The sequence below is a fragment of the Vidua chalybeata genome, chromosome 6 (assembly GCF_026979565.1).
Source record: "Vidua chalybeata isolate OUT-0048 chromosome 6, bVidCha1 merged haplotype, whole genome shotgun sequence".
NCBI lineage: Eukaryota > Metazoa > Chordata > Aves > Passeriformes > Viduidae > Vidua > Vidua chalybeata.
The window spans coordinates 51,818,948-51,844,171 of NC_071535.1; the positions used below are offsets into that span (position 1 = coordinate 51,818,948).

General features: G+C 39.4%; 1 protein-coding gene across 1 annotated transcript in view; it reads right to left on the reverse strand.

Annotated features, from left to right (window-relative positions):
- Nucleotides 1-15,860: 15,860 nt before the first annotated feature.
- Nucleotides 15,861-25,224, reverse strand: part of TRIM66 (tripartite motif containing 66) — a 46,941-nt gene continuing 37,577 nt past the window's right edge. The window contains exons 14-21 of the mRNA XM_053946140.1: nucleotides 23,790-23,850; nucleotides 22,928-23,102; nucleotides 21,794-22,086; nucleotides 20,181-20,304; nucleotides 18,831-18,905; nucleotides 17,495-17,647; nucleotides 16,666-16,884; nucleotides 15,861-16,350 (exon numbers count right to left, since the gene is read on the reverse strand). Of these exons, the coding sequence (XP_053802115.1) occupies nucleotides 16,291-16,350; nucleotides 16,666-16,884; nucleotides 17,495-17,647; nucleotides 18,831-18,905; nucleotides 20,181-20,304; nucleotides 21,794-22,086; nucleotides 22,928-23,102; nucleotides 23,790-23,850 (1,160 nt within the window). The 3' untranslated portion in view covers nucleotides 15,861-16,290. The remainder of the gene's footprint in view (nucleotides 16,351-16,665; nucleotides 16,885-17,494; nucleotides 17,648-18,830; nucleotides 18,906-20,180; nucleotides 20,305-21,793; nucleotides 22,087-22,927; nucleotides 23,103-23,789; nucleotides 23,851-25,224) is intronic.

Here is a 25,224-nt window from a genome sequence, read left to right on the forward strand (position 1 = left end):
TTAAACTAAGAAATGTTACTCCCAACATTCAAATAAACAACACTCCACTGAGCAGCCAGCAATAGTTATGGAAATATGAACTACGAAAAAGTGACATAACACAAATTATCTGGGACCAATTAGCATTTGCTAGTTTTAACTGAGTGCTCTAATGCCAAAAGAAAAAAGTACAGCAAACACCAGAAGAGCCTATCCTTTAAAAGATATTTGCATAAGAAATGGCAGTGGGAAAAACTTTACACTCCATCTCCCTCCTGCCTTAAGTATCTTATTCCACCAAATGTATCAGCAAAGCTGCCATGAGCAGATGCTAACGCTGTAATTAATTCTCAGGACCCTTTTGTTTTACTACAGGGAACAAACGTGAAATAGTTGGGTGAACTAAACTGAGCATCAAGTACATTCAGTTGCTGATGGCAAATTGATTTTTTCACAGCAGGCTATCAGTTCAATTTCAGACAAGCATTTCATTAAGACACAGCATACATAACTCCTTATAACTTTGAACTACCTTCAGCACAGAACTAGGATCAAAGAACAATCAAGTCTTTGAGACTACTCTTAAAATAAAAAATGGGTGCTTGACACCATGTTCTCCAGACAGAGGAAAGCAAAAATCAAACTCCAAAAGCTTGCTTGTGTAGCATTTAAGTTTGCTAACAACATAACTGGCATGAACTCTTGCATGGCAATTTCTATATGAATCTCCCAGCTTTTTTCTTAAAACACCTGATATCAGCTCTAGATGAAAACATACAATACCTGTTTTTTCCAAGTGGCTTGTCACAGCAGTGGTCATCTGACAGTTGGGCAGTGAGGACAGCTGACTTTGCAGCACAGAACAACATGGAGAGATAGTCTCCCTAGTGTCAGGCAGGTAGGTCATTCCTCAGCACCCTTCCTGAAGCTTGTTGTGAGGATGGAAGCAGCAATATCAAAAAAAAAAAAAAAAAAAAAAAAAAAAAAAAAAAAAAAAAAAAGAGGACTCTGAGCAATCCTATTCACACAGTCTAAACCCCAACATGAGCTCTCTCCTACTCATCCCACCAGAAGGTCTTCTACACTCTACAGCATCACCTGATTCAAAGCAAGAGCCTGGAAGAAATCTGGGCAGGATAAGTGAAAAGTGAGATCAAAATGAAAAATGCAGAAAACAGAATTGTTACAAACTGATCCTGAATTTTTACATCTACTTAGACAGTCAAATATGTTAGTTATTCCATTTGGTTCTCATTTGGGTTCGCAGTGACTAAAGTTGTTCCAAATTAGTAAAACTTCAAACTAACAAACAGCTCATGCTGAGTTCCTGTTCAAGGAAAGAAAATAAAAAAGTTCAAGTTAGTATTTCCTCCAAGTTCAGTTCAATTAGCTGTACTTACATAAAACAGTGGGGGAAATGCTGCCTTGTTTGGTGTTCTTGCTTTAACCTTTCAGACAGGGTTACTGGGCCTCTACTTAATGAGAATTTTTTGTTGAAAGCTCAGCCTTTAAATGCTTTCCAGCTTGCTGCCAGAAATGATGCTGAACTCTATACAGCAACAGAAGCTACCAAAATATCTTCCTCTTCTATTCACGTCCTGTCCTACCCATCCCACGAAGCCTTATCTCACACATGCCAAAACTTCCTATTCCCTCCTCCATTCCCACTCTGCCTTTCCATCACCTCATCTGGCACTAAGCTACATCTTTATGGGATCCACACAGTCATTTCTGGGATGTTTTTTTTCCCCAGCTCCTCCCTTAGCTCTATCTCTGATCCAGTATTTTCCAGTGCTTTATTCCTATTTGTTCTCCTTCACCTTCTTGGTATTCTCTCTAAAATCATCCAGATTCCAAACCCAGTGGGAGATATCAGAGATACTGGTCATCTTTGTTGTGCCAGTTTTAAACCTGAACCTGCAAAGATTTAGTAGATCCCACAGTCCCACACCTAAATGAGTGACAGGTAGTAGGAGCATTTAAAATGATCAGCTGTAAAATAAATATTCAAAACAGTCCTGTAAGTAAAACAGAAGTATTTCATTTAACAGGCCCAAATTAGGACCTGCTGGCAGATCACTGTTGATTTTTTATAATTGCAGGGGAGTTTAATTTTTCAGAGTTGCCATAAAAAATACCTATTTTTTTTAACAAAGAGTTTTAGATGGTTTGTTTTGTTCATTTTAACTCAAGCTAATTATTCTATGTACTTGACTGGTTTTTAAAAATGCAAAATTGATGCACAGAAATATGTCAATATGGGGAAATTCATTACTTTTTCCTTATGAAGCAGTTCAGGCCAATATCTAACTGTATATAAAAACCTCAAAAAATGCAACTAATAAATCACAACCACAGTTTCCTCAGTTCTGTTACAGTTGCTTAAGATGATGAAACAAAACACTTACTTTAATTGGTTGTTCCATGTTCTTTCTACACAGTGCTGTTTTCCCTGTGAGATTTCAAACGATAAGTAACTAGAAATTAGGAAGAGAATTAGTCCATTATTCTGCAGCAATGACACAATGACTAATTATATTAACTTACTGCCCCTTCTGCTTTCAAACCCTACAGTCATAAAATTAGTTTTGTTCAATATTCCAGAAGGGATATGAAAATTAAATTTACACAATTTAACAAAGTCCTGCAGGAAAGCCATGCTCATCTAAGATAGTAGATGGATGGATCCTCTAATTTACAATAATATGCAGATGGCACACCTACCCCTTACAGAGCAATGTGCAGATAAGGAAGCTTCCCAAATGGCTCAGAAAAAGAGACTGTGAAAGGACATAGGTGGAAATAGATCAGGTAAGTCTGAGCTTGTGCATCCTCCTGGAAAGCACTCAAAAACTTTTCACTGTAATTCCCCCTATAGTTAACAGTTATAATTTCTTTTATCTAGTTCTTTTTAAACCATGTAATATTTTAAAAACCTTGAGCATTTTCTACGCCTTAGTGAATATGAAATAAATAGAAGGCTATTAGGGTCTAGGGAGGTAGATGGTGAATTAAAATCACTGCCACACCAACCCAAATCCCCAAACTCCCATGTTTCTGGTAAATAATGCATTTCAGGAAGAGCATATTACTTTTTTTACTAACAATGCATCTGCCACATTTTCAATGCTGGAAAACACTGGAATGCAATGCTACCTTCTCACTGCATGTCTTTTGCATGATGTAATGGTACATAATTCAAAAATTTTTGCTTTTCATTAACTGACTCTTTTTTATCAAGAATTATGAATAATATCAGGGATCTGGAACACAAAGTAAATATCTTAACCCCAGAACATCTATGCAACAGAGCTAGACTAAGCACCTAACCTTTGTGCCTTAGCCCTGACATGGACACTGTTTACTGGTTTCAGAATATCAAAATAAACTAACTGCAAACCATCTTTAAATGAATAACACAAAACAAAACAAAGCTTCTATGTGAAGAATGCAAGGGCCTTATGGGATCAAAGTCTGCAGAATTATGGAGAAGACTTCATCAAGGAATCTGAATGTTTGTACTTCTATATAATCAGGACATAGCTACATTATTGGGAAAGAGGGGAAAAAGTAGCAGTAAAGTTAAAGGACTTATTATGTCTTGATTTAAAAGGTGGTGTTTCATATTGCCAACATACTGTACTTCAGTCAAGTAACTCTTAGATGACCTCTTCTGCAATATCTGGATAAACTGGATTATTATGGGCAAACAGAGAAAGTTAGCAATGCATATTACCCAATAATAATTTTCTCAAAATTAAACCCTGTACTTTATTGCAAATTCAATTAATAATGAAAACAGATAGATTTAAATATGAGAGAATACAAAAATCTTCAGCTAGGAAGCCAGAAAAATCTAGATATTTACAATTTATTAATTGCAAGATAAATTAACTCTCTACTTTTTAACTCATTTAAAACAAACAACATGACCCATAAATCACCTTTAACATGCAAATATACTCAGAACCATCCAGGAAATCCACCCATGGTTCATGAAGACTGGAGGCACAAGGCTGTACCTGCACACAGGACACATCCTGCAGGTGAATCCATGCCTGGAGCTATGTTCATCCTGTTTATTCACAAAATTCTGTGGGAAAAGTGGAACAGCAGGAGATACTGCATGGGCTGCCTGCAACAGAGACCTTAATCCTTGGCATAGGAATTATTAAGACCCAGATAAATTTATTTTAGGAAAAAACCCAAAACAATACTCTTAAAGAGGTGCTTCTAATAAATGTAAGTACTATTCTTAAATTATAACATTCATTAGGAGCATGACATATAAGGTACTTCAACTAATTACATTTATTTCCCCCAAGTTAATCACCACTGGAGAGGCAGCAAACATTACATCAGTGCTTGTGCCTGCAGTCAGCTCCCAGCCCAAGGGGCAGCACCTCTGGGGATCAGCACATTAGAAGCTAGCTTCATGGTGCAGCTATCCATTTTCTCTTCTAAATCTTCCAATATTCTTTCCATGCCAAAAATCATTTTTCTTTCATAGGCGCCAATGCCTGAAGTACCTGATGAAACATATTTGATTTTCCAGTTTAAAAAAAAAAAAAAGAAAAAGACAGGAAAGGAAAATTTTAAATGTTCTATTTTTAAAAAGTGCTTTTATTTTGTTCATTATACATTATGAAATAGGAATCTGAAGGTGCTGCAATATCCCCCAGTTACCTCAGTGCACTCGGTTCCAGCTCATGCTGACTGGAATTGGCTCACCTCAGTGATCTCTCCCAGTGTGTTTTTTAAGAGCTTGGCATCTCCTACCAAAGCCACCACTGACTCCCCAGGTCTGCTTCAGAAGGAATTAGTCCTAAAGAAGAGAAGTTTTAAAAGCCAGGCTTAAAGACATTCTCCCAAACTCTTGATATCACCATATTACCGATATTACCATATTACCGATAATATCAATTACCACTATAATTGAAATAGATAGACCACTTTGCCATAATTTACTGTTACATGTCAGATATTCACCCATTTAGGAGCTGAACTTTTAGGGACTCAGATGTATCCATTTCTCCAGGTAGATTATTATGCATTCCTTGTATGCCAGCCTAGTGGACACTATTTTTTTGCCGAAGAAAGATTATGAAATTACTAGACATAAATACATGGGGATGTAATTGTCAGCCCTGGAATAACCTGGAAAATGGCTCCTGTGGTGATTTAGGGAGAAAATGGGATTTTCTCTGTTTTGCATATTATTTCATGGCATTCCCACTATTCCCATTAAAATTTGACCACTTTTGCTGTTGTTTCTTTAGCGGACTTTTTCCTTGCATGGAGTGAGTTTCAGGGAGGAGTCCCCATTTACAATTTTACAGTGACTCAGACACAGCACCTCAAATTCTGTTCCTGGATTGTGACCACAAGTACCAATGCTAAGAGAGCTTTAGCAAGGGCTTAGTTAATAAAAAGCAATGCCTTTCAGGCAAAAAGGCAACTCAGGAAAAAAAAAAGAAAAAAGGAATGTTATAAGTATACTTCAATTCTGCAGCGCTTGCTATCCCTGAGAGTTTGGGGAGAGCCCTCATACTTAAGCCATTTCTCTCTTGTCCTTCCAGGCATCCTTTCTAAATTACTTCAGTTTCAGTCTGAGAAAAAAAAAAATATATCACAGCAAGTGTAGCCTGAGGTGACAGTGAGTGACTCAGGTACCTGTGAGAAAAGGCCACTGCCAGTAGAAGAGGTCATACATAACATGCCAGCTACATCAAAAAAAATTGCTTGTTTGACCAGTGTGGCTTGTGAATCAAGAGCAACATGGCCTCCTCTAAGACCCCCACATTGCAGATTCATGTTCCAATCCACAGCTGCCAAACAAGTGCATTACTCCTGGCATGTTGTCCCACCCCAGGAAAGCAAGCCAAAAGCCAGCTCACACAGCCACCTGGGGCAGGAGTGGAAGGACTTCATACAGGGTGGGTGATGACAAGGACATGTAATCTCACCCAAGCAGAGCTGTTCCCAGGGGAATTTGCCCCACTGTGCCCAGCCAGCTGTCTGCTGGCTAACTGCCTCTGGGGCTCAATTGCACATGTACAATCTGCAGGCTCCTTTTACAAGCTCTATTCAGATCTGAGAATATAACCATTCTGATATAACCTTTTCCAGCCCTTCTGGTGGTTGCTCCCAGCCTGCCTGTGCTGTAATTCACCTTCATTTTGTCTGGGTTGAGCTGACCTGGCTCATACAGGTCCATTCTTTCTTTGTTCAGTTGGTAGCCTGTACAGAGGAGACACACTGCATTGTCCCTGTGTCCTCCCACTGAAAGGTTCAAGTTGAAATTGTCTGTGTACCTTGCCAGAAACTCAAGACCAGCAAAAGTAAACAGTCCTGTAAAATAAAGGGCATCAGTTAGGAGAATAAAAATTCAGTATTACAACAATATGACAACAATAGTGGGGCTAAAAGACAAAACACATCAAAACCTCACAGAAAATGATACTTGCTCATTCTCTTCATTTTCTAGTTCAAAATGTTAAGCACAAGTAAAAGCCACATATGAAGAAAGGAACCGCTGTGAACGCTGCTGTGCTCCTGTCAGTCAGTACAAGACAATCTTTGACCTTCATGCCACAATATTAAGCCAAAGTTCTTTAAAGAAGGCATTGTTTCAAGAGCCAGGCATTTTCTCAAGAGTGAGAAATGCCTGTTAAAGACTAGGCTGAAACTCCTGAGATCAGATTACGTTTGACATGTGACATCTAAACTTCTTTATCTGAAAGGGAAACTTAGAAAGCTCTGACTGCTCTGTGCTACTTAGCTGTGCTTTTAACAGAATCCAGCATAAGTGTATACTAACAGAAAGTCCATGGGAAAGCTTTAGATAAGGCTTTAGATATCCTTGCTATTTATCTAAATATTTATCCTGTGATGTGTGACTACACTTGCTTCTCTCCATTAGGCCTAAAGAGAGTTATTTCTGTTCTGGATAGGTCTGGCATGAAATACACAGAAGATAAAGTGCCACCAGCCACCCTGCCCCAGCAACACCTGAGGAAACAGGTTCCCTGAGATGGAAAATTATTTTCTTTATCATATAGTAGTGTGATTCTGGTAAGAACCTAAATATGAATGCACAGAAGCTTTTACTTCAATAGGCACAATATGCAGAATAGGTTTAATAAGTGCCAGTATCTTTAATTGCCCTGACAGTGATAATTTGGCATTAAGAGCTGCAGTGTCACTGGCAGCAGGTGAAATTTGGGAAGCATGGTTTGGGCAGAGACACCCAGCAATAAACGATGGATGAAAGATCAGACGTGACCCAGCAGAGTGAGCTCTCAGCACCCAGCTCTGGAGTCCCCAGCACAGCAAGGACATGGACTTGTTGGAGCAAGTCCAGAGGAGGCCACCAAATTTATCTGAGGGATAAAGCACCTCTCCTATGAGGAAAGGCTAAGAGAGTTGGGTTTGCTCAGCCTGGAGAAAAGGAAGCTCCAGGGCTGCTTCAACAGTGGCCTACTCATACCTGAAGGGAGCTACAAGAGAAGAACTGGTTACGTAAGCATGTAGTGGCAGGACAAGGGGGAATGACTTTAAACTGGGAATAGGTTTAGATTGGGTATCAGTAAGAAATTCTTACCTCTGAAGGTGCTGAGGCACTGGCACAGGTTGCCTGAGAAGCTGTGGATGCCTCATCCTTTTGTTTTCAAGGCCCTGAGCAGCCTGGTCTGGTGGAAGATGTCCCTACACCTGGTAGGGGGATGGAAACTCTGTGATCTTTAAGGTCCCTCCCAAACCAAATCATCTATCATTCTATAATATGCTTAACAAATGGGTTTTTTGTAGTTGTTGTTGTTGTTTTTGGTTTTTTTTAGCCAACCTGACTTCTCAGATCCTGAGAAGCGCTCGTATTCATTCCTCAGCACAAGCTCATTGACGCAGCAAAGAGCGAACGGCAGCACCACAGGAAAGAACTGAGGTGTCGCCTACCCCTTCCACAGCGATTTCACGGTCATCCCTTCAGCAATCGGCATCCTGGAGCTCCATCTACTGGTGCCGCGGGACCGGCCGGGGAGGGGAGGAGGGGCAGCCGGGATGAGGAGACACGCTCGGCATGAGGGGACCCTGCCCGGGACACGCTCGGCATGAGGGGACCCTGCCCGGGACACGCTCGGCATGAGGGGACCCTGCCCGGGACACGTTCGGCATGAGGGGACCCTGGCTCGGGACACCGTCGGCATGAGGAGCGCCTGGCCCGGGCATTGCCAGGTTGGCGGGACCGTCCCTGGGGAGCTGCTGCTGCTGGGTCACATCGTCCCCTGCGGATCCACAGCACCGCCGGTCCCCATGCACATCCCGCTCCAGCTGGAGTGTCCCAGGATGGTTTGGCTGTGGAAGGTCTCGAGTTCCTTCAAATGAGCTCAATAGTCATTCAGAGTCCTCAGCGACTTCCAAGTGCTATGGTACACGAGGGCATTTCAAAAGGAACAAGGAGCTTACATTTAGGGAATGTGGTTGTACCCAGGTCAGCAAATTCTTGTAAGCGATCATATTTTAAAGTGTGCAGTATCAAATATCCTAACTCTAAGGTGCCCAAAATGGTTATCAGTAAGTGGTAAAACCCCACAAGCAGACAGCTTCTCGTAGTCCGTTTTTTCTTCCTTCCCAATAACGTATTAAATCAGTTATTTTCTCTTCTTTTTTGCTACATAAAATGGATCAGTTTCAGAGTCAGTTTCTCAGCCCTGACACAGTGGATATTGGCCTCTCACACCCCTCTTCCACTGAGGTGTTCACGAATTTACCCCAGGTGAGGATAATCTGGTCAACTAATCACAGAACAGCCAGGCCATAAGGGCAAGGCTCATTTGTGCATCTTCCCAATGAGAATTCAGTTTACAGCTATTTGCCAAGTACTTTGCATATCCAAAAGTTTTGATGAAACTGCTCATATTTTTAGGAAATACTGTGAGGGAGATTTTTATTGTTAATATCTATTTATATGGCCACAACTTTATTAGAAATGTGTCTGTTCTGTCTTTCCCATAATTGGTGCATAAGGGTTAGAAACTTGAGAAAAACTGTTGCTTTGACACTCTCCATCTACAAATCAACCTCCTTTGACAAACACTTGCAGCTTGCTTTTCTCACAAATTTGAATTTAAGCATTATCTTTTTCTAGAAAGAAAATAAAGGGGGAAATTAATTTCCTTCTTTCCCCATAACACCAGATTGAGAGAGAGCTATCAAGAGATATATAAGTGCTAACTGTTTTCTGCCGGGTACTTAAGGGAAACAGATGGGTGTAATTATGGTTTTATGGCGGTCTTACCTAAAACGCTTACACTCAGCTGCCACATTACAGCTTGATTCTCGCTTATAAATACATATATTAATCTTCGTAAACGTCTGCACAGATTTTAAGCTAAGCGGGAACACACAGCCCCGTACCTACCTCCCGTGGAAGGACACCATATTAAAACCAGAAGGTGCAATGATACTGGAACCCGCAGGACTTGGAGGAGGCAAATTCTCCTTGCTTAAAACGACTCAGAGCATGCTGAAAGCAGCAGAGGGAGCCAGCTGCCTTGTTTTAGAGGTACCAGTACCGCTGATGCCCTGCAGCCAGCCCAGCACCGAACCTCCACCTGCTTTACCCCAGGCTAGTGACTCTCCTGTTCCCAGAGGCTGTGTCGTTGCACAGGAAATATTAGGAAAAGCTGAGTTTTGCTGCATCATTAAAGTTTACCGACCCATTCAGGCTGTACCATCACCTCTGGCAGTGAGCAGCACCCAAATCCTTCCCAAGAATCTGAGAAAATATCCATTCAATTGCAAAACATAACTGAGAGAAAAATAAAAAACATCTCCATCTCTTATCCCTTTACATCTGTGTAAGAATTTCATCTTTTTATAAGAGCTGCAGAAACACCTTTGCTCAAATTGGTGAGGAAAGTTATACGCAGAACTTAACTTCTCTGACAAAACCAGCAAAAGGACTGCAGTGCTACCCCTCATGCCCCCATCCCCAGCATCACCATTGGTGTTTATTCACCTTCAATTCCATTAAAAGAATTCTCATTTTCTTCCCATATGATGAGACAGTGAAAAAAAAAAGGAAAAAAAAAAGGAAAAAACAGCTAATGCTGTCACACACATTTTAAAATCTGAATCTCAGCTTTGGCAGGTAAAGTAATAACACAAATTTCCATGTCATTTTTGGATCTCTAGCTCCAGAACCTTTTTTTTTTTTTCTCCCCACTGGAACTACAAGAAAACATCAACAGGGCTAAAAATCATAAGTCCTCCTACTCCCTTCTTAAAGAGCCTCTTCTTCTTTGTTTCTCCCACTTCAAAATGTTAAGGCTCAATTTATCTCTGAGTGACCCCAGTTAAATCAATCAGTCTTCAATGCATTTGCACAGGTACTCAGGAGGAAAAAAATTGATTAGTTAATCATTTAATTACAAACTGCTGAATTAATAATGGAGAACTTGACTCAAAATAAAAGGGCATTATAGTACTGACATCTGGGAAGAGGTGAGGCAACCAATGTAAATTTATTTGTAAATTGTGCATTATTTGGAAGCAGTAAAAGCCAATAAACACAGAATCAAGCTAATTCTGCACGTTTCTCAAAAACAGAGTAAAAGGTTGAGTTCTGTGGCTATAAATATACCCATATGCTTACAGTATGCCCTAATTAGGACCAGTGAAAGGAAGAAATTGTATATTCCCATTCCATTTAATATCCGTTCACTATGTGAGTCATCTAGACAGCAGATGAAGGGTGTGCTGCATTAACACTTTTCCCAGCAGAGGGGCTGAATGTCTCCAGGGTGCTCCCACCTCTCCAGCACGTGTCCAGAACAGGCTGTCTCTCCCTACCCCTAGGGATTCCCGGCCACATGGCACTGGGCTCGGGCTGGCATGATGCAACACAGCACAGCACACTGGGAAGAGCTCTGAACATGATGCAAGAGCTAGGAAGTGAGACTGTCACCTCAAAAGGTCATTGTTGTGATCTCCTTGTCCAGCAGGCTCACTCCAATTAAGAGCACAGAGATTTTTGTGGTATTTAAAAGATCAAAAATAAAGATTAAGACTTTCTGCTTTCTTGAATGGTATGGGATATTACTTTGGGGGAGCCTTTATGTGGTTCATTCTCTGGAGAAAATCCATGATGTTTTTATCACCCCTGAGATAACCTGGCTCGGCCAGAGGTTACAGCTGCAGTATCTGCATTGCCCAGGCCACTGCAGCTGCTCTGGAGTTGTAAGGCACTGGTGAGTTTGCAGCAGTGGCCTGAGCACTGCCCCATTCCCCCTCACTGAACAGAACTGCCCTGTGGGTAAAACAAGCCCTGTATGATTCCTGACACTGCTCCAGGACTGTAGGTGCTAAGCTCAAGCATCATTTGCAGCATGCTGTCAGAGCCAAATCCCCTCTTCCATAATGAAAGGTTTTAGTATCCCAAACCTGAGATGCCTCACAATGCTTTCCTTTAACACTGCTCCATGATAATCCTGCAACCAGGTCTGAGGGCTGTATTCAATTTCCATCTCTGCTGCTCACCCATTCCATTAGCTTGTCATGCTGTTTTCCACAGTTATAAGTGGGAAATATTTATAAGTACATCACGAAAGCCAGTTAATCAGTGTTTCTAAAGCCCTCAGAAGTCACAGGGGAAAAGAAACAGAGGGGTGTCCAGTGTTTGCTTAAAGCACTGAATTCTTTAATGTTATTTTTCATAAGCCAAAGCCCACCTGTATATGTTAATAATAGACTGCACTGCAGATGCCTGAGGTATTCAAAATTATGTGCAAGATGCAGGACAGAGTTTGGGTAGGATTTAAAAATTAATTTTGAATCGATTTTCACTCTAAGCTCTATATTGTTCTTTTATTTATACCATAGAATATCCTATAAAGTTTTGGGTTAAATTCTGTGATATACAGAACATTGCACAGTCCACTTGTTCTATAGTGATCGTCCTATTCTATTAATACTTTCAGTATTAGAAATTAAGGGTGTTTTCCATTTGCTGTTCTGTCACAGGAAAGGACTGCTTAGCTTGGCCCAGTGGGCTGTAAATTCAGAAGTGTTGCACTGTGCACCACAGGCTACACACTGTGGTATAGACATGTGCATAAACTATTTCCTTGGCTAAAATCTAGGCCTGTTTTAATGCTATTGCAACATTAAAAGTGTAGTAAATAGAAAAAATGCAATTATATACAGAATGAACACTAACTTATAAATTACCATACAATCCAGGAATAACTGCATAAAATATTCTAGCACAAAAGTCTATATGTTTCAGTGTCACTATCTGAAGAGATCACAATTCTGATGCTTTTAATGATCTCTAAACACTGTCATTTGCTAGGCCCAGTATAAAACCAGATTAAGTTCTGTGAGTTTCTATGAGCAGAGTTCAATATCTGAAGCCCTGTTAGGATGCTATGTTTGTTCATTCAGACCAGAGAAATGCCCATCCTGGTGCACGCAGTCAGCACAAGATTTGGCAATGAGCTAATTCTGCAATGTACAAATCTCACCATTTTAAAAGTACAATCCAAACATTAACTCTGATTTGAAAATGTACAGGGAGTCTGTTAAAAATTCCACCCTGAACAGGAAAAAGAAAATCTGAAAATTATCTTTCAAGGAATACTTGGAATGAGAAGAGAGCAACTGGACCTGGATATGTGACAACAAATTTGAACATTGCAATTTCTCGTCTCCACAGCAATATTCCCACCATAGCAAACACTTTTCCCAAAAAAAAAAAGCCATCCAAATACTGTCTTCCTATTTTTACATATCCTAATGGAAGCTTCTACAAAAGTCTCATTAGTCTAAATGCTACCAGTTTACTAAATGCTCTCATGAGAACACACATAACTACACAGTAAAATGTACATCCACAAACATTTACTAACAGGCAGGAAAAGACAGTGCGGTAGCATTTCTCAAAAAAAACCCACTTCTCTTTCTTCTGGCTCCTGGTCTACAAATACAGCTTCAAAAGGTGTGCATCCTCCTCAGCTGATGACTACTGCCTATCTTTATTTCCCCCAGATTATCTCATTTGATAGCTAAATAAAATCTGAGAGACTCAGCTGATATTTAGCTTTTTGTCTATAATAGAGTTTATTGCCTGTATTTAATACTTGAAGGAATTTTATGCCCAGAAGAATTTCTACACTTTCCTATTTATGCAATTTAAAAAAGTTACCTCTAATTATAAATAATCTCCTAATTAATCTGAATCTGAAGATCAGCACAGCTGTAACCCTAAGAGAAGGATTCGTTACCCCTCAAGCCAATTGGTCCCCGTGTCAGAAAGCTGATGCTGAGAGTTTTATTTTCCCATAAACCAAACAGAGGGGAACCAATAATAACATAAAAACACTTGCAGTGTCTGTTTGACTTCTTGCCAATAGAGGATTTTTCTTTTTTTTTGGTAAATTATTCCAATTTTTGGCATTTTCAGTTTTAGATTCCGATTCCTCCAGATTAATACAATATAATATGCTTTTCCTCTCACTAATAAGTAGCATGTTTCCTGGCACTTTATGTCTACAGACATTTAAACAACAAACATTTTTTGCTACTTGTTCTTGTCATGTTTGTTTCTCAATAACTTAGAGCAACTGAAAAACAAAAAGGCAAAATATCTACTTGCTATTGAAAATATTAGCACAAACAGCAAGCTGTCTTCTGTGTTAGCATAGCTGCTTTCATAACTGCTCTGTTTTGCTACCAGAAGTTATGAGGAACTTGCTCATAATGATATGAGCTGGTAATAGCTAATGATTGTTAAATTATATTATACGATCCATACATGAATTGAAAGCAGATGTACTGAGAGCAAAAATTTCAGATTGATGTGCAAAAAGACATTTCACATGTTTTATTGTTCAGCAATGCACATTACACATATAAACATGCAGTCATTGGTTAATGTGTATGGTTAAACACCTGTAGTGTTTTGAAGTAACTGTGATGCCATTCTCCTGTCACCATACTGGAACAAGCAGGTCTTTGAAATTGTCTGGGGGAAAACTGAAAGCCAAATCTGTAGCTGTCATTTCTTCTTTGACAGACTATTATGAAACTGCAACTGATGTCTTTTCCAACTGCTTAAACACAGAAAGGATTTTCCCTTTAGCCCATTACATGTAGGAAAAATATATTGCTCTTATAACTTTCACTGTATTGTGAATTTGCTGACCCATGGATTCATGTTTTAAAATATATGAAGTCATACATAGGACTTCAGTTTTTTGTTCTGCTTACCAACATGACATGAGGTTTATGAGGTTGTTTTTTTTTTTTCCAATAGTTACTAGTCTTAAGAGTATTAATCAGATTCTAAGCTAGCCTTAAGATTGCTCAGGTCATTAGTCCTGCCAGAACACACCCAAAAAGGCGTTTTATTTATGACAACAAGCTGTAAAATTTCTATTTTTAATAAAAGCATAATATACCCCAGATAAATTTTATTTAAACAGGTGTTCTCCAAAACTAATGGTACAGTTAATAACCTTACAGACTTTAAGAAACAGAAGGAGGCTTTGGTTGACTCTGCTCTTCAGGAAAAGAGGAAGCCATCACTAATCTCTCACATTTCCACTGCCTCTAGATGAAGTCTAAAAAGCATATCATTTTTGCATTAGTAATGGTAAAAGATAGTTCTTTGGTGGAGGAACTGAGAAAAAGTGATACCTGTAGCACAGATAAGGGTGATTAATTTGGTGACAAACCTGCACTCATTGTCCTGTGTCAAGACTCTCACTATTTTGAAGAATTTGACAGAAAGCAAACATATATGAATTCACATTTAGAAAATGTAAAGGCTGTCCCTTCATTTCACAGGTTGCCAGTCAGTTTCTAATATCCAGAATTTCATTTCTCCAAAGAAAAGCACACTACCAAGTTAAGGGCAAACAGTAAGTCACACATCGTAGACTATAACATTTATGTCTTATTATTTCATATATAAACCTTTAAAGTGTTATCTAAAATAACATACATAGTTACCAGACAAAATAGCCCATATAAACTATGCTGAAAATATCATCTTTATTTACAGGAACCTAATTAAAATGAACTTTAATTGTGTTTGAGGTCTGCAACAACCTCCTGTGTCACAGCTAGGCCCCAGCCTGAATTATTCTGCTGGGGCCTATTATTTTCTAAGGAGGAAGATGCCCCTCACACACATGAGGAAAGCACTGGCCATGCAGAGATGTGGCTCACCTGCTGCTGGAAGAGCTGGGAAGCAGCTTGCAAGCTTTCACCATTTGCTCAGGTGTGACGTCCTGTTACCCATCCCACCCTTCAGATTTTACAGTGACATGCAACCTTTGTTCAAGTGAACTCTAAATCAGATCTTGGTTGTGTTCTGCCTATACATTGTGAAATTTAGAAAAAAAAAAAAGAAAAATATCTTAGCTTTTCTGTTTGAGCTTCTACACATACAGCATAATCATCATCTTCTAGTACTGCTGGTAATCACAACTACAGGTAGTAAGCAAAAAGAAAATCAGAAATAAATAACATTATTTTATAGGCACTTCTAGAACCATGTAATTCTCTCTATAGTTAATTTGCTGAATTCCAATATCTACTTTATAGAAAGACAACTGCCTTGGGTTGTATAAAAATGCTGCCTTTGAGAGCTACAAAATCCCACACTGCTTTACCAAGCATGAATTAGGTTCCAGAAGAATGATGCCTTGCAGACAGAGCACCCAGTATGCAGAACCAGCTCTCACAGAGTCCATGTATCAGCATTACTAGCACTTGTTCCTTCCTGATTTAATGAAAATGTTGTTCTTCAAAAGAAACAGCTAATCACATAATCACATTATCTCAGAGGCTTTGGAGCAGCCAAGCTCCCAGAGAAATCATTGAATAAGACAACAGGATTACAGCTTTAATGGCTACATGTTGTATTTGTCATAAAGCATGGCCAACATTCACACTGAGGTTGCAAGACTATTACATGGTTACCTGTGCTCTATAAAATCGAGATGTCATATTGAACAATTATGAAACATAGTACAGCAGTATGAGGTATCATTAGTATGTTATTTTTATTTATCATTACCTATGACCAAGACATTAGTACTTCAGTGTAAACACTGCGAAACATATATGTAATTTAACTGGGATGGGATATTGACAGATTTTAACATTTTGGATCTAGAAGTAAGGCATATGGTCAGCAGAATAGGAGAGTTTCAATAAACAGCCCGAGTGCTTTGCTTTCCTCCCACACACCTTAACTCTGCCAGGCACGCTGCTGGATTCCTCAAATCTCGTATCTTGAGGAGGTCATACCTGAGGAAGGCTGTTAGCTGGCTGAAACATCACTCTTTTAGTTTTTTCGCTTTCCTGTGTACAAAGGAAACAAACAATGAATAGCTAAAGGGCTTAATCTTTTTACAAACCTTGACAGAGCTTTCTGCTAGGAAGATAACTGTGCAGCCTGAGAGGCTTCATTTGCTCCTGCTCACACATTTATACACATCTGACACTTTATTCCACTCAATGGACCATGACATAACATTGTAGAACTGATCACACATCCGTGATAGAAGCTTGACAGTTTTCCCAGTCAGCCCTGCCAAAACTTCCCATCAGTAGCTGTAAACAGAATTAGCAGGGAGGCCACTTAGCAACCAAATGCTTTTGCTTTTGCAATCTTACAGCGTGGCGCCGCTTCCTTTTGGGCTGCACGCATTCCTGCCCGTACGACGGCCACTGGAAATCCTGAGATGGCACTTGGCTGTTGTGGCTCTCCACGTCTTCAGAATCAGAGTCATCCTGTTGCATTGAAGGGAAATGCCTGTCTGGATAGATCTCTCTCAATTTGTCCTCAAAGAACTCATCCAGGCACCGTCCAGCCTCAGCAACCTCGGAATCTGGCTGTAAGGGAATGAATAACCATTCAGTGCTACCACATACAGAAATCACCTAGGATCAAACCCAAATAAGTACCCCACCCCAACATCTCTCCTTGGCTCTGTCTGCTATATCTCCATTAGTCTCTGCACACTTTCTACACCCCATTAGTCCCTCTGCATTTCCAGTGTAAGTAAAAACCAGATGCTGCTGTTAAGGCACATATTTGTGCACCTCTAAGAAGTAGAGATGTGCAGTGAACTAGAAAGAACAGCAGTCATCACTGCTTGGAATTTCTATGTATTTTATTTTCCCTAGATGTTTTGCTGGCTGTGACTGGCTTCTCACAGCAAACACAGCAACATTCCACAGAGTTGTCTGTGAAGATGTCCCTCTTTAATTTTAGATCCATATGTATCTCAAATTCTCAGATACGTATATAACTTAATATAAATTCATTCCTGTCATTAAAAAAACCCTTATAATTTCCAAAGAATAAAAACTGATTAATACTTCTGTTTATCCCAATCCTACATCTGATTTCTATGGAACCAGTAGTTGCATCAGTGTGACAGCCACTGAAAGAGCCAACCCCTGCTTTGTCTCCCCCCATCCATGCATTTTAGAAACATACATAATTGAACTTTGCACAGTTCCAAAACATGAGACGCACGTCAGTCACAAGTTCCTCAGGTGCAGAGTAGTGGGACTTGTCCTTTTTTTGCAGCTTCCTTCGTATGGTGGACAAATCCATTGGCCTTTTGATGATCTGATAATAATGCCGAGCCTGCAATAAGAATAAAAGGCAGGTATGTGACATTTTTAATTAAAACATTTCCTCTCCAGTGACTTCTGTGCAGTTTTGGACAGAAGTCATTGCAGAGGAGTCCTTGCATCAGGGTAGAGAGCTCTAATCTTTTAGTACCTACACCTGCACATCATCTTCCTGGGTGCTTTTTGATTTTATTAAAACATACTTGTTTGCAAGATTGAGCCTAAAAATAGCACACTTCAATAATTACTCTGCTGCTTGCACTTTGTAAAGTTTATCCCCAGATAACCATAACCCAAATTTAACCATGATCAATAATATATGTTATATATTATTATCAACAATAATATGATAACTAGCTGACATTTTCCCCAAGCAATTACAAAAAGAATGTGCTGTGACACTTGCAGTGGTGAGAAGTAGTCCGTGAAGAGTGACTCAAAATAGGATACTGTGCACTCTTTTAAAAAAGTCCAACAAAAGCCTTTTCCAATGGGCATCAGCTACCAGGATATCCCACTCCTTTAATCTTTCAGGGTCTGAACCTACTTGTTAGGTAATTTGTTCCATAAGTCCATTGCAAGCTTTATTAAGTGGAATGGGTTTTATATCATTATTTGAAGTGCTCCTTCACATAAAACCTTTGTTTTTCCCCTCTTCAACTTTCAACACATGGTGCTCTACTGTTACAATTCTGTAAGTCTCTATCTTCCTTAAAGCAGACAGCTAATATTGCAAATTAAGTTAATAAATTGTGGAGTAGATGGATGAAGCAGATATCTCTACATCTTCCCCTTCACATAGTAACATTTACCCACAGTCACATTTACCCTCTGTGCACAGCATAAGGAAAGAGGGAGTTCAAGGTTGTTTCTAGAGCAGACCTCTCTTATGACAGTACAAGATTCTCCATGTACATGGCAAGTCAACTCTTTTGATCACTGGAACCCCTCATACACCTTTGCCATTCTACCAGCTTCTTAAATTGGCACTCAGACATGGCCTGAGCACTGGCCAAACATTTCCCTGGCTCTGGCCTGACACCTTCAAGGCCCTTAGAAGAGGCAAACACGCACCCTTTCCCTAGGAAGCAATATTGTTCAGAAAAAAAATCCTCATGGATATCTTTCAAGGGGACAAAGGAGAAGCTTGTGAGGTTCTCTGTATTCCCTCTGATTCCTGCCAATGCAGTACTTACCAGGGGACTGACAGGTTCATGGAACGGGAGGCTCATACTGCTGCAGAACAGGGAGAGCACCAGCTTTTCACACTTCTGTGGAAGCCAGAATTGTAATACATTTTAATTCCAAACAAGTGAGTTTCATTCTTGCCCTTAGTTAATCAATCATACTAACAAAAAGAGAATTCTCAAATTCATTTCAAATTCATTGCAAAATGGCACACTTCACTCTAGTCAGGAGGACGTTTTGCCTCATAGCATTGTTATGCCTTGGAAAATAAGGATAGTCAAGAAATGCAAGAAAAGAAACATTCTCCTGGAAATTATTGGGAATTAATCACTATCATTATTTACTTTGTGTGCTCCAGATCTACTCTTTGGCTCTCAGCTGAAAGAATGGCAGCAACAATGTGGAAAGAGTTAAATGTGCAATGTTTCCCACTACTCATATCCATTCACGCAAACCAATGTAAGTTGGTAGTACTGTATGAAAACTATTCCCTTTAATTATTATTGACTTGTAAAGCACTTATACAAGTGTTTGGCTCATTCATTAGAGAAAATAAATGCATTACATAAACATTATAAGCCATATTTTCTCACAAACAATGGAATTCTTAATCAACTCAATTTTCTAAACAGGTCTTCACTATTCAAGACCCAAATCCCAATAATTTTTGCCCAGTTGTACAAATCCACTAGAAACAGGGCCAGCTCAGCATCTGCACTCAGTTGTGTGGACTCCTCCTCTCTGTCCACTTATCACCAATATATACACAACATCTATTTTGAATTTGTGCCTTCCAAATACTATGGACTTTAAGAAAAGGTGCTTATTTAATGGAAGATTTGGTAGATAAAACTAGTAATAGATATGTAAAGTGATAAGCTTTCCTCTAGGCTGAGTTAAGAGCCTAAATATCTTCAAGGGAAGCAATGGGACATATAAAGAAGACTGTACGATGATTTCAGTCCAACTGAAAGTAAAAAATCGTCGTCATCACAAAAATGTCATTGCACTGGCCCAAGTAGATGTCTGAGAAAATGCCAAGTTTAAAAGGAAGAAGATTCAATGTCAAAAACCAGGCAAAACTGACTCATGGAAGCTCTGCTCTTGAGTTCAAAGTAGAAAATAATTCCACATCTGCCTGCTTCATCTTTCTGTAACATTTTTAAATTGAATAGCGATGTCTAGAAAGAAGAGAATGATATTACCAAATAATAACAATGCTTTTGTTGTATATACTACTGTGTGTGACATTTGAGTAGCAGCCAAGTGAAAACCATCATCTGTGCCATGAAAAAGCAAAGCCTCATGCTGAGATCACATGGCCTCTTCTAAATAGTGCAATATATAATTATTCCCACCTTCTGGTCACAGTCCCCAAGGCCATATTGTGCATTGCAGCTGTGGCTGTAGCGTGTGTTTTCACAGTCATATTCCACCTCTGGCTTCACTGGGTTACGGCAAAGCGAGCACACCCATTCTCCCCTGCAAAACAAGAAACCAAAAAACTCATGGGGAATTTGTTTCCACAACCTTGCCAAAAAGCAAATCTCGGAAATCACTATTTGTAAAGCCTCATGCTTAACTAGCATTATTACAGCAGGTAATGTGAAGCCCATTGCACTAGATATTCTTGATTGGATTTGAATCCAGTTGGAAATATAATAATTTCAGATTCTATTCATGGCTCTTTTCTTGTCACAAAAGAAAAGAAAATGACAAAACTGTGTTTGGAATAATCTCCCAGCAGAGTATGCATCTGCACTAATTCAAGTGCTGCTTTGAAAAAAAAACACCAAGGAAAAACAGGCAGCAACTGGTTCACAAGACAAACCCTTTTGATAACTAATATATTTATTATCAATTGATACAATAATTGACATATTTATTTAAGAAATCAACATTATCAGAAAAGGTGTGATAATACACAGGTCCCCAAACCAAATAAGACATAATCCTGCAAGGTCATGTGTGTCCATGCTAGTAGAAGCATTTTCAGAAAACTCTTGAAGAATTTAGTGAAGGTAGTGATGCAACTTCTACAACATCAGGGTCTGAAGAGCTACAGATGAAGATACATTCAATAATTATGAATACAGAACTTTAGTTAAGGGAATTTACTTCATTAGAGTTTAACTTTGCCTACAAAGTTTATTCTAACAGGAAAACTTGGTTTTCACACTGCTTTGAAACTAGAAGGTAATAATAACTCCATTACTAGAGAAAAGAATGAAAAGCTAAGAACTGAAAAGTCCTGGGTTTTGAACAGAGAGGAGAAACCAGAATCTCAAAAGTAATACCTTACAACATAGTTTTCACAGCTGAGACAATGATTTGAGCTTGGCTCAAATGAAGTAGACTTTGGTTCTGCTTAGTAATGATTTATAACAAATTTAGAATTGCATACCACAGTAATGCACATTATTCTGTCTCACTTTTAAGTTTGGTATGTGGACGTGTACCTATTTCTGGTTCATTGCATACAATCCATCTGTGACAAGTTGCAAGAGAATGTATCTTGGGGAAAGCAGTGACTGAAATATTTCTACAAAAGCCCTGATAATCCTACATTTCCCATAAAATTTGCTAACAAACTGAATACAAATTCATTGATTGCCCTTCCCTTGTGTTAGTCTCTCTTCTGCCAAGAAGAGCTGGTGTCTACACTCCAGATACTACATGAGAATTAGGGTTTTATTTTTCTCCAGTGAATCATATGAAAGTTTTTTAAGTTCAGGTCTGCCACCTCCTTTGCTGTACTGGCCAGTTAACTACAGAAAGAGCACAGTGACAGGAAACAGTTCTTTTTCATAATTCATCTAGTTCCTCACATGTAAAACAGAAAAAGTATCCAAAAAAAGCAAGTGAGAGATGCAGCCCTTGCATAAGCCTGAAACATCAGTGCCTGAGCATACCTTCTGCCCCCAGGCAGTGAGCAGGAACAGCACAGTAACCAAACATCATCCATACTCACACTGGAAAGCTGAGCAGGGCTGGAACATGGCAGGAGAGATGGAAGACCTTGGGGCAGTGATCACAGCACAACAGTTCTCCTCCATTAAGACACACAGCACAGAAATCCTCATTTTCAATTGGACTGACTTCCTGAGTAACTGGGGATTTTTTCATGCTGGAGATGCCATTGCTGAGCTTCTGATCAACAAATGGAGATTGTGTCTGTCCTACAGCCTGGGAGATGAGAAATCTCCTGTCCTCTGAGTTCTCCTCTTTGAAGTTGTGTCCTTCAGCTGGACTATCTTTATTTATCTTGAAGGAAGAAAAATCTGGGATCAAACAATCATCATTTTCACACATCAGCATAAAGCATCATTGGTTATCTGCAAATAATCAAGTACTTCTTGTACTTGGAAGACACAAGTACCAACAATTTCCCAACAAGTGCTTCCAAGTACTTCTCTGCAGTGAACTCCACTGGGGTTCAGGAGGTCCACACTCTTGGCATTTGCCACTGGCTGGCCAGGTCACCTTTGTCAGGTCATTTCCTCTATGGGGCACAGTGTAGTAGCACTGTGAGAGCTGTGCAGATTCTACACCACAGGTGATAGGAAACAGGATATTCTACAATCTCACTTGCAAATTTTATGGAAAACAGCTCAAGCCCCCCACCATCCCCCCAAAAAAACCAAAAAACATAAAAAAAGTATAGGTCTTTTTCCCACCAGAAATTCCTGTTTCCTTCTGTGGAAAGAAGTTCACACTCAAGACTCCACTGAAGTAATAGAATGCAACGCTTCTAAAAATCTACTACACTGATTTCTGGGATTGGTTCCTACCACTCAAATACATATCCAGGCCAATTTTAAGCTATTTATCCTGTATTTGTAAGCAGACAGGTGAGCCAAGTTGTTCCTTAGTATGTGAAAACACTACGAACTTCTCCAAAACAGAAGATGCAGGGAGCTCCACAGCAAGCTCAAAGCTGTATTGTCTTTAGCACAACCCATCACAGAAGTGTCATCATTCACCCATCACCTGAGTGTCAAACAAATCAGCAGACTTTTGCTGTACAATATTCCAGAAGCTGTGCCTATAAACCAGTGGGATAAAGGGCAGAAGGCAGGTAAATCCTCAAGAAAATCCCACTCACCTTTATAGACATGCTTGAGGACCGTGTCCCACACTCAATTACCAGGAGGAAATTGCCATCCTGCTCATTGTCCTGTGGCTGGAGCTTAAACACCGGCAGCTGCCCCACTTCTGAGGCAGATATCTTCAGACGTTCCAGCCGCACATAGGGGATCTTATGCTCCTTTGGGGCAGCTCTAGAGTCAAAAGGACACATGATAAATTCATCCTCATTCCACAAAATTCTCCTCCCTACTCAGCTTCATGCACCATTCTTTGTGCTCCTTTTCCTTTGTGATTGTGATGGCCAAAAACTGAAAATCTTGATATTTTTTCACAAACCAATTCTTTAAGAAATGTGAATGCAATCACTTTAAATTACTCAGATGTGTAAATACATTACTAACTCCTGTGCTAAAGCTTTGCCCTGCTCTGTATATTTTTAATTACTGCAATTAAAGTCATATTTTATACTTTTCAGTGTGGCTGGCTTCAACAGGAACACAACACATCATCAACTTTACCATAATATCACAGCAGTGGTTGAAAATCAAATTTTATAAAATTGTTGAGGTAATGTTAATCCTGTTCCCATTATATCTTTTAGCTTTCACTGGAGCTTAACACTTTCTAATTGTTTAAGTGAGGTAAGTTTGCAAGTATTTATTCATTCTGGAAAATTACACAGAAATGCATTAGTTCACCACTTCTTTTCCATTGCTGTTTTCAAGTTGGAAAGCACTTTACAACTTTCAGAACTGATACCTATAAGGAATCTAGAATTCTTTTTAAGTTCTCCATCATCATTAAGTGTGACATATTTTCTAAATACATGCATAAAATTTCACAGCCAGTGCTTTTGTATAAAAAAAAGACTCTGCTACCTGACATTCTGATTGCTTTTCATATCCATTTCAAAATCTTCCTTTTCACAGTTATTGGAATCTGGAACAGAAGATAAAAAAACGAATAAAATATTTATAATATCACAGGCAAATTAGGGTAGAAAGTACTTCAATATTCATGTACTTCTGACTGGTGTTTAATATGGTATCATAAGTGAAATATGGAATAATTTAATCTATATGTATAGAAAATGTGTGTGCTATTTTCTGTTCTGGTGCAGAGCCTTTGTCTTTCTTTTTTACTTTTAACCAAAGCTTCTGTTCTAAATATAAGGGGCATATATGAAATATTTTGTGGAAATGGTTTCTTTGCATGTACACAGCCATATCACACACATCCATATACATGGAACAACATAAGTAATCCTCAAATACAGCCTTCACTTGAGAAAAACAGATCCGATGAGGTCTGGCCCCTCCATGGCTCAGGAAATCTTTGTGGTCTCCAGCTCCATGCTAAGAAGCTTCTGGATAATTCCAGTTACTTTGAAACAGGAAGTAAATTGTGTCTCCCATCTGCCACCACAGGACAAAAGTTACACTATAATTCCTTTCTTTCCTTCAGTGTCTGGAACATATAAACACATGAATGCAAAACCATCTGCTATTTAAGCATTTAGCTGTAGCTTTATGTAGCTGTATCAGCATATGGCTATACTTTTGACTGACATTAAACACAAGTAATAACACAGTTCTGGGGAGATGGGATAAGATAGAGACAAATGTCTCAGTGGATGTCCTCAGAAATACAAGTCCACTGAAAAATTTCATAATCTCACCTTCTTTTACTAGGAATTATTTTGACATAGCCAATACAAACAAGAAGCAAACACAATATCGTGGTCATCTCGATATAAGAGAGTGGCAGAAAAAGATGATTTTTAAAAGAAAATTTAGCTCAGGTTAACAGTACCTCAGGCATGGCTTGAAAGCAATGTGCCTTTAAAGCACTCTGTTTTTTCCAGCCACAAGGAACAATAAAATGAAGACTTAACAAGGAAAGATGCATTTCACATCAACCACCTAATGCTGCTGCTGCAGAAGAGAGGAATGCCATCCTGCAGGGTACTCCCAGCAGCAAGGAATGTCAAACACAAGGAGCTGATACCCTGATTGTGCATGGCATCCCAGAGGCCCCAGCTGAGCACTGCATTTGGCTGTGGGCAGCACTCCTTAATTGCAGAGAACCCAAAATAGCACAGAGGAATGAGGTGATTTTGAGAAAAATCAAACCCCTGACCCATGAGGAGAGACTGAAACCATCAGATTTGTTTAGTCTAGGAAAGAGAAGAGGAGGGAAGGGTGTTTATGCAAGTCATAAGAAAGAAAAGTGGCCGTAAGAGGGAAAATGATCACACTTCGTACAATTTTTACCACATCCTGTATGCCTAGGATAAGAATTATTTTGTTTTAA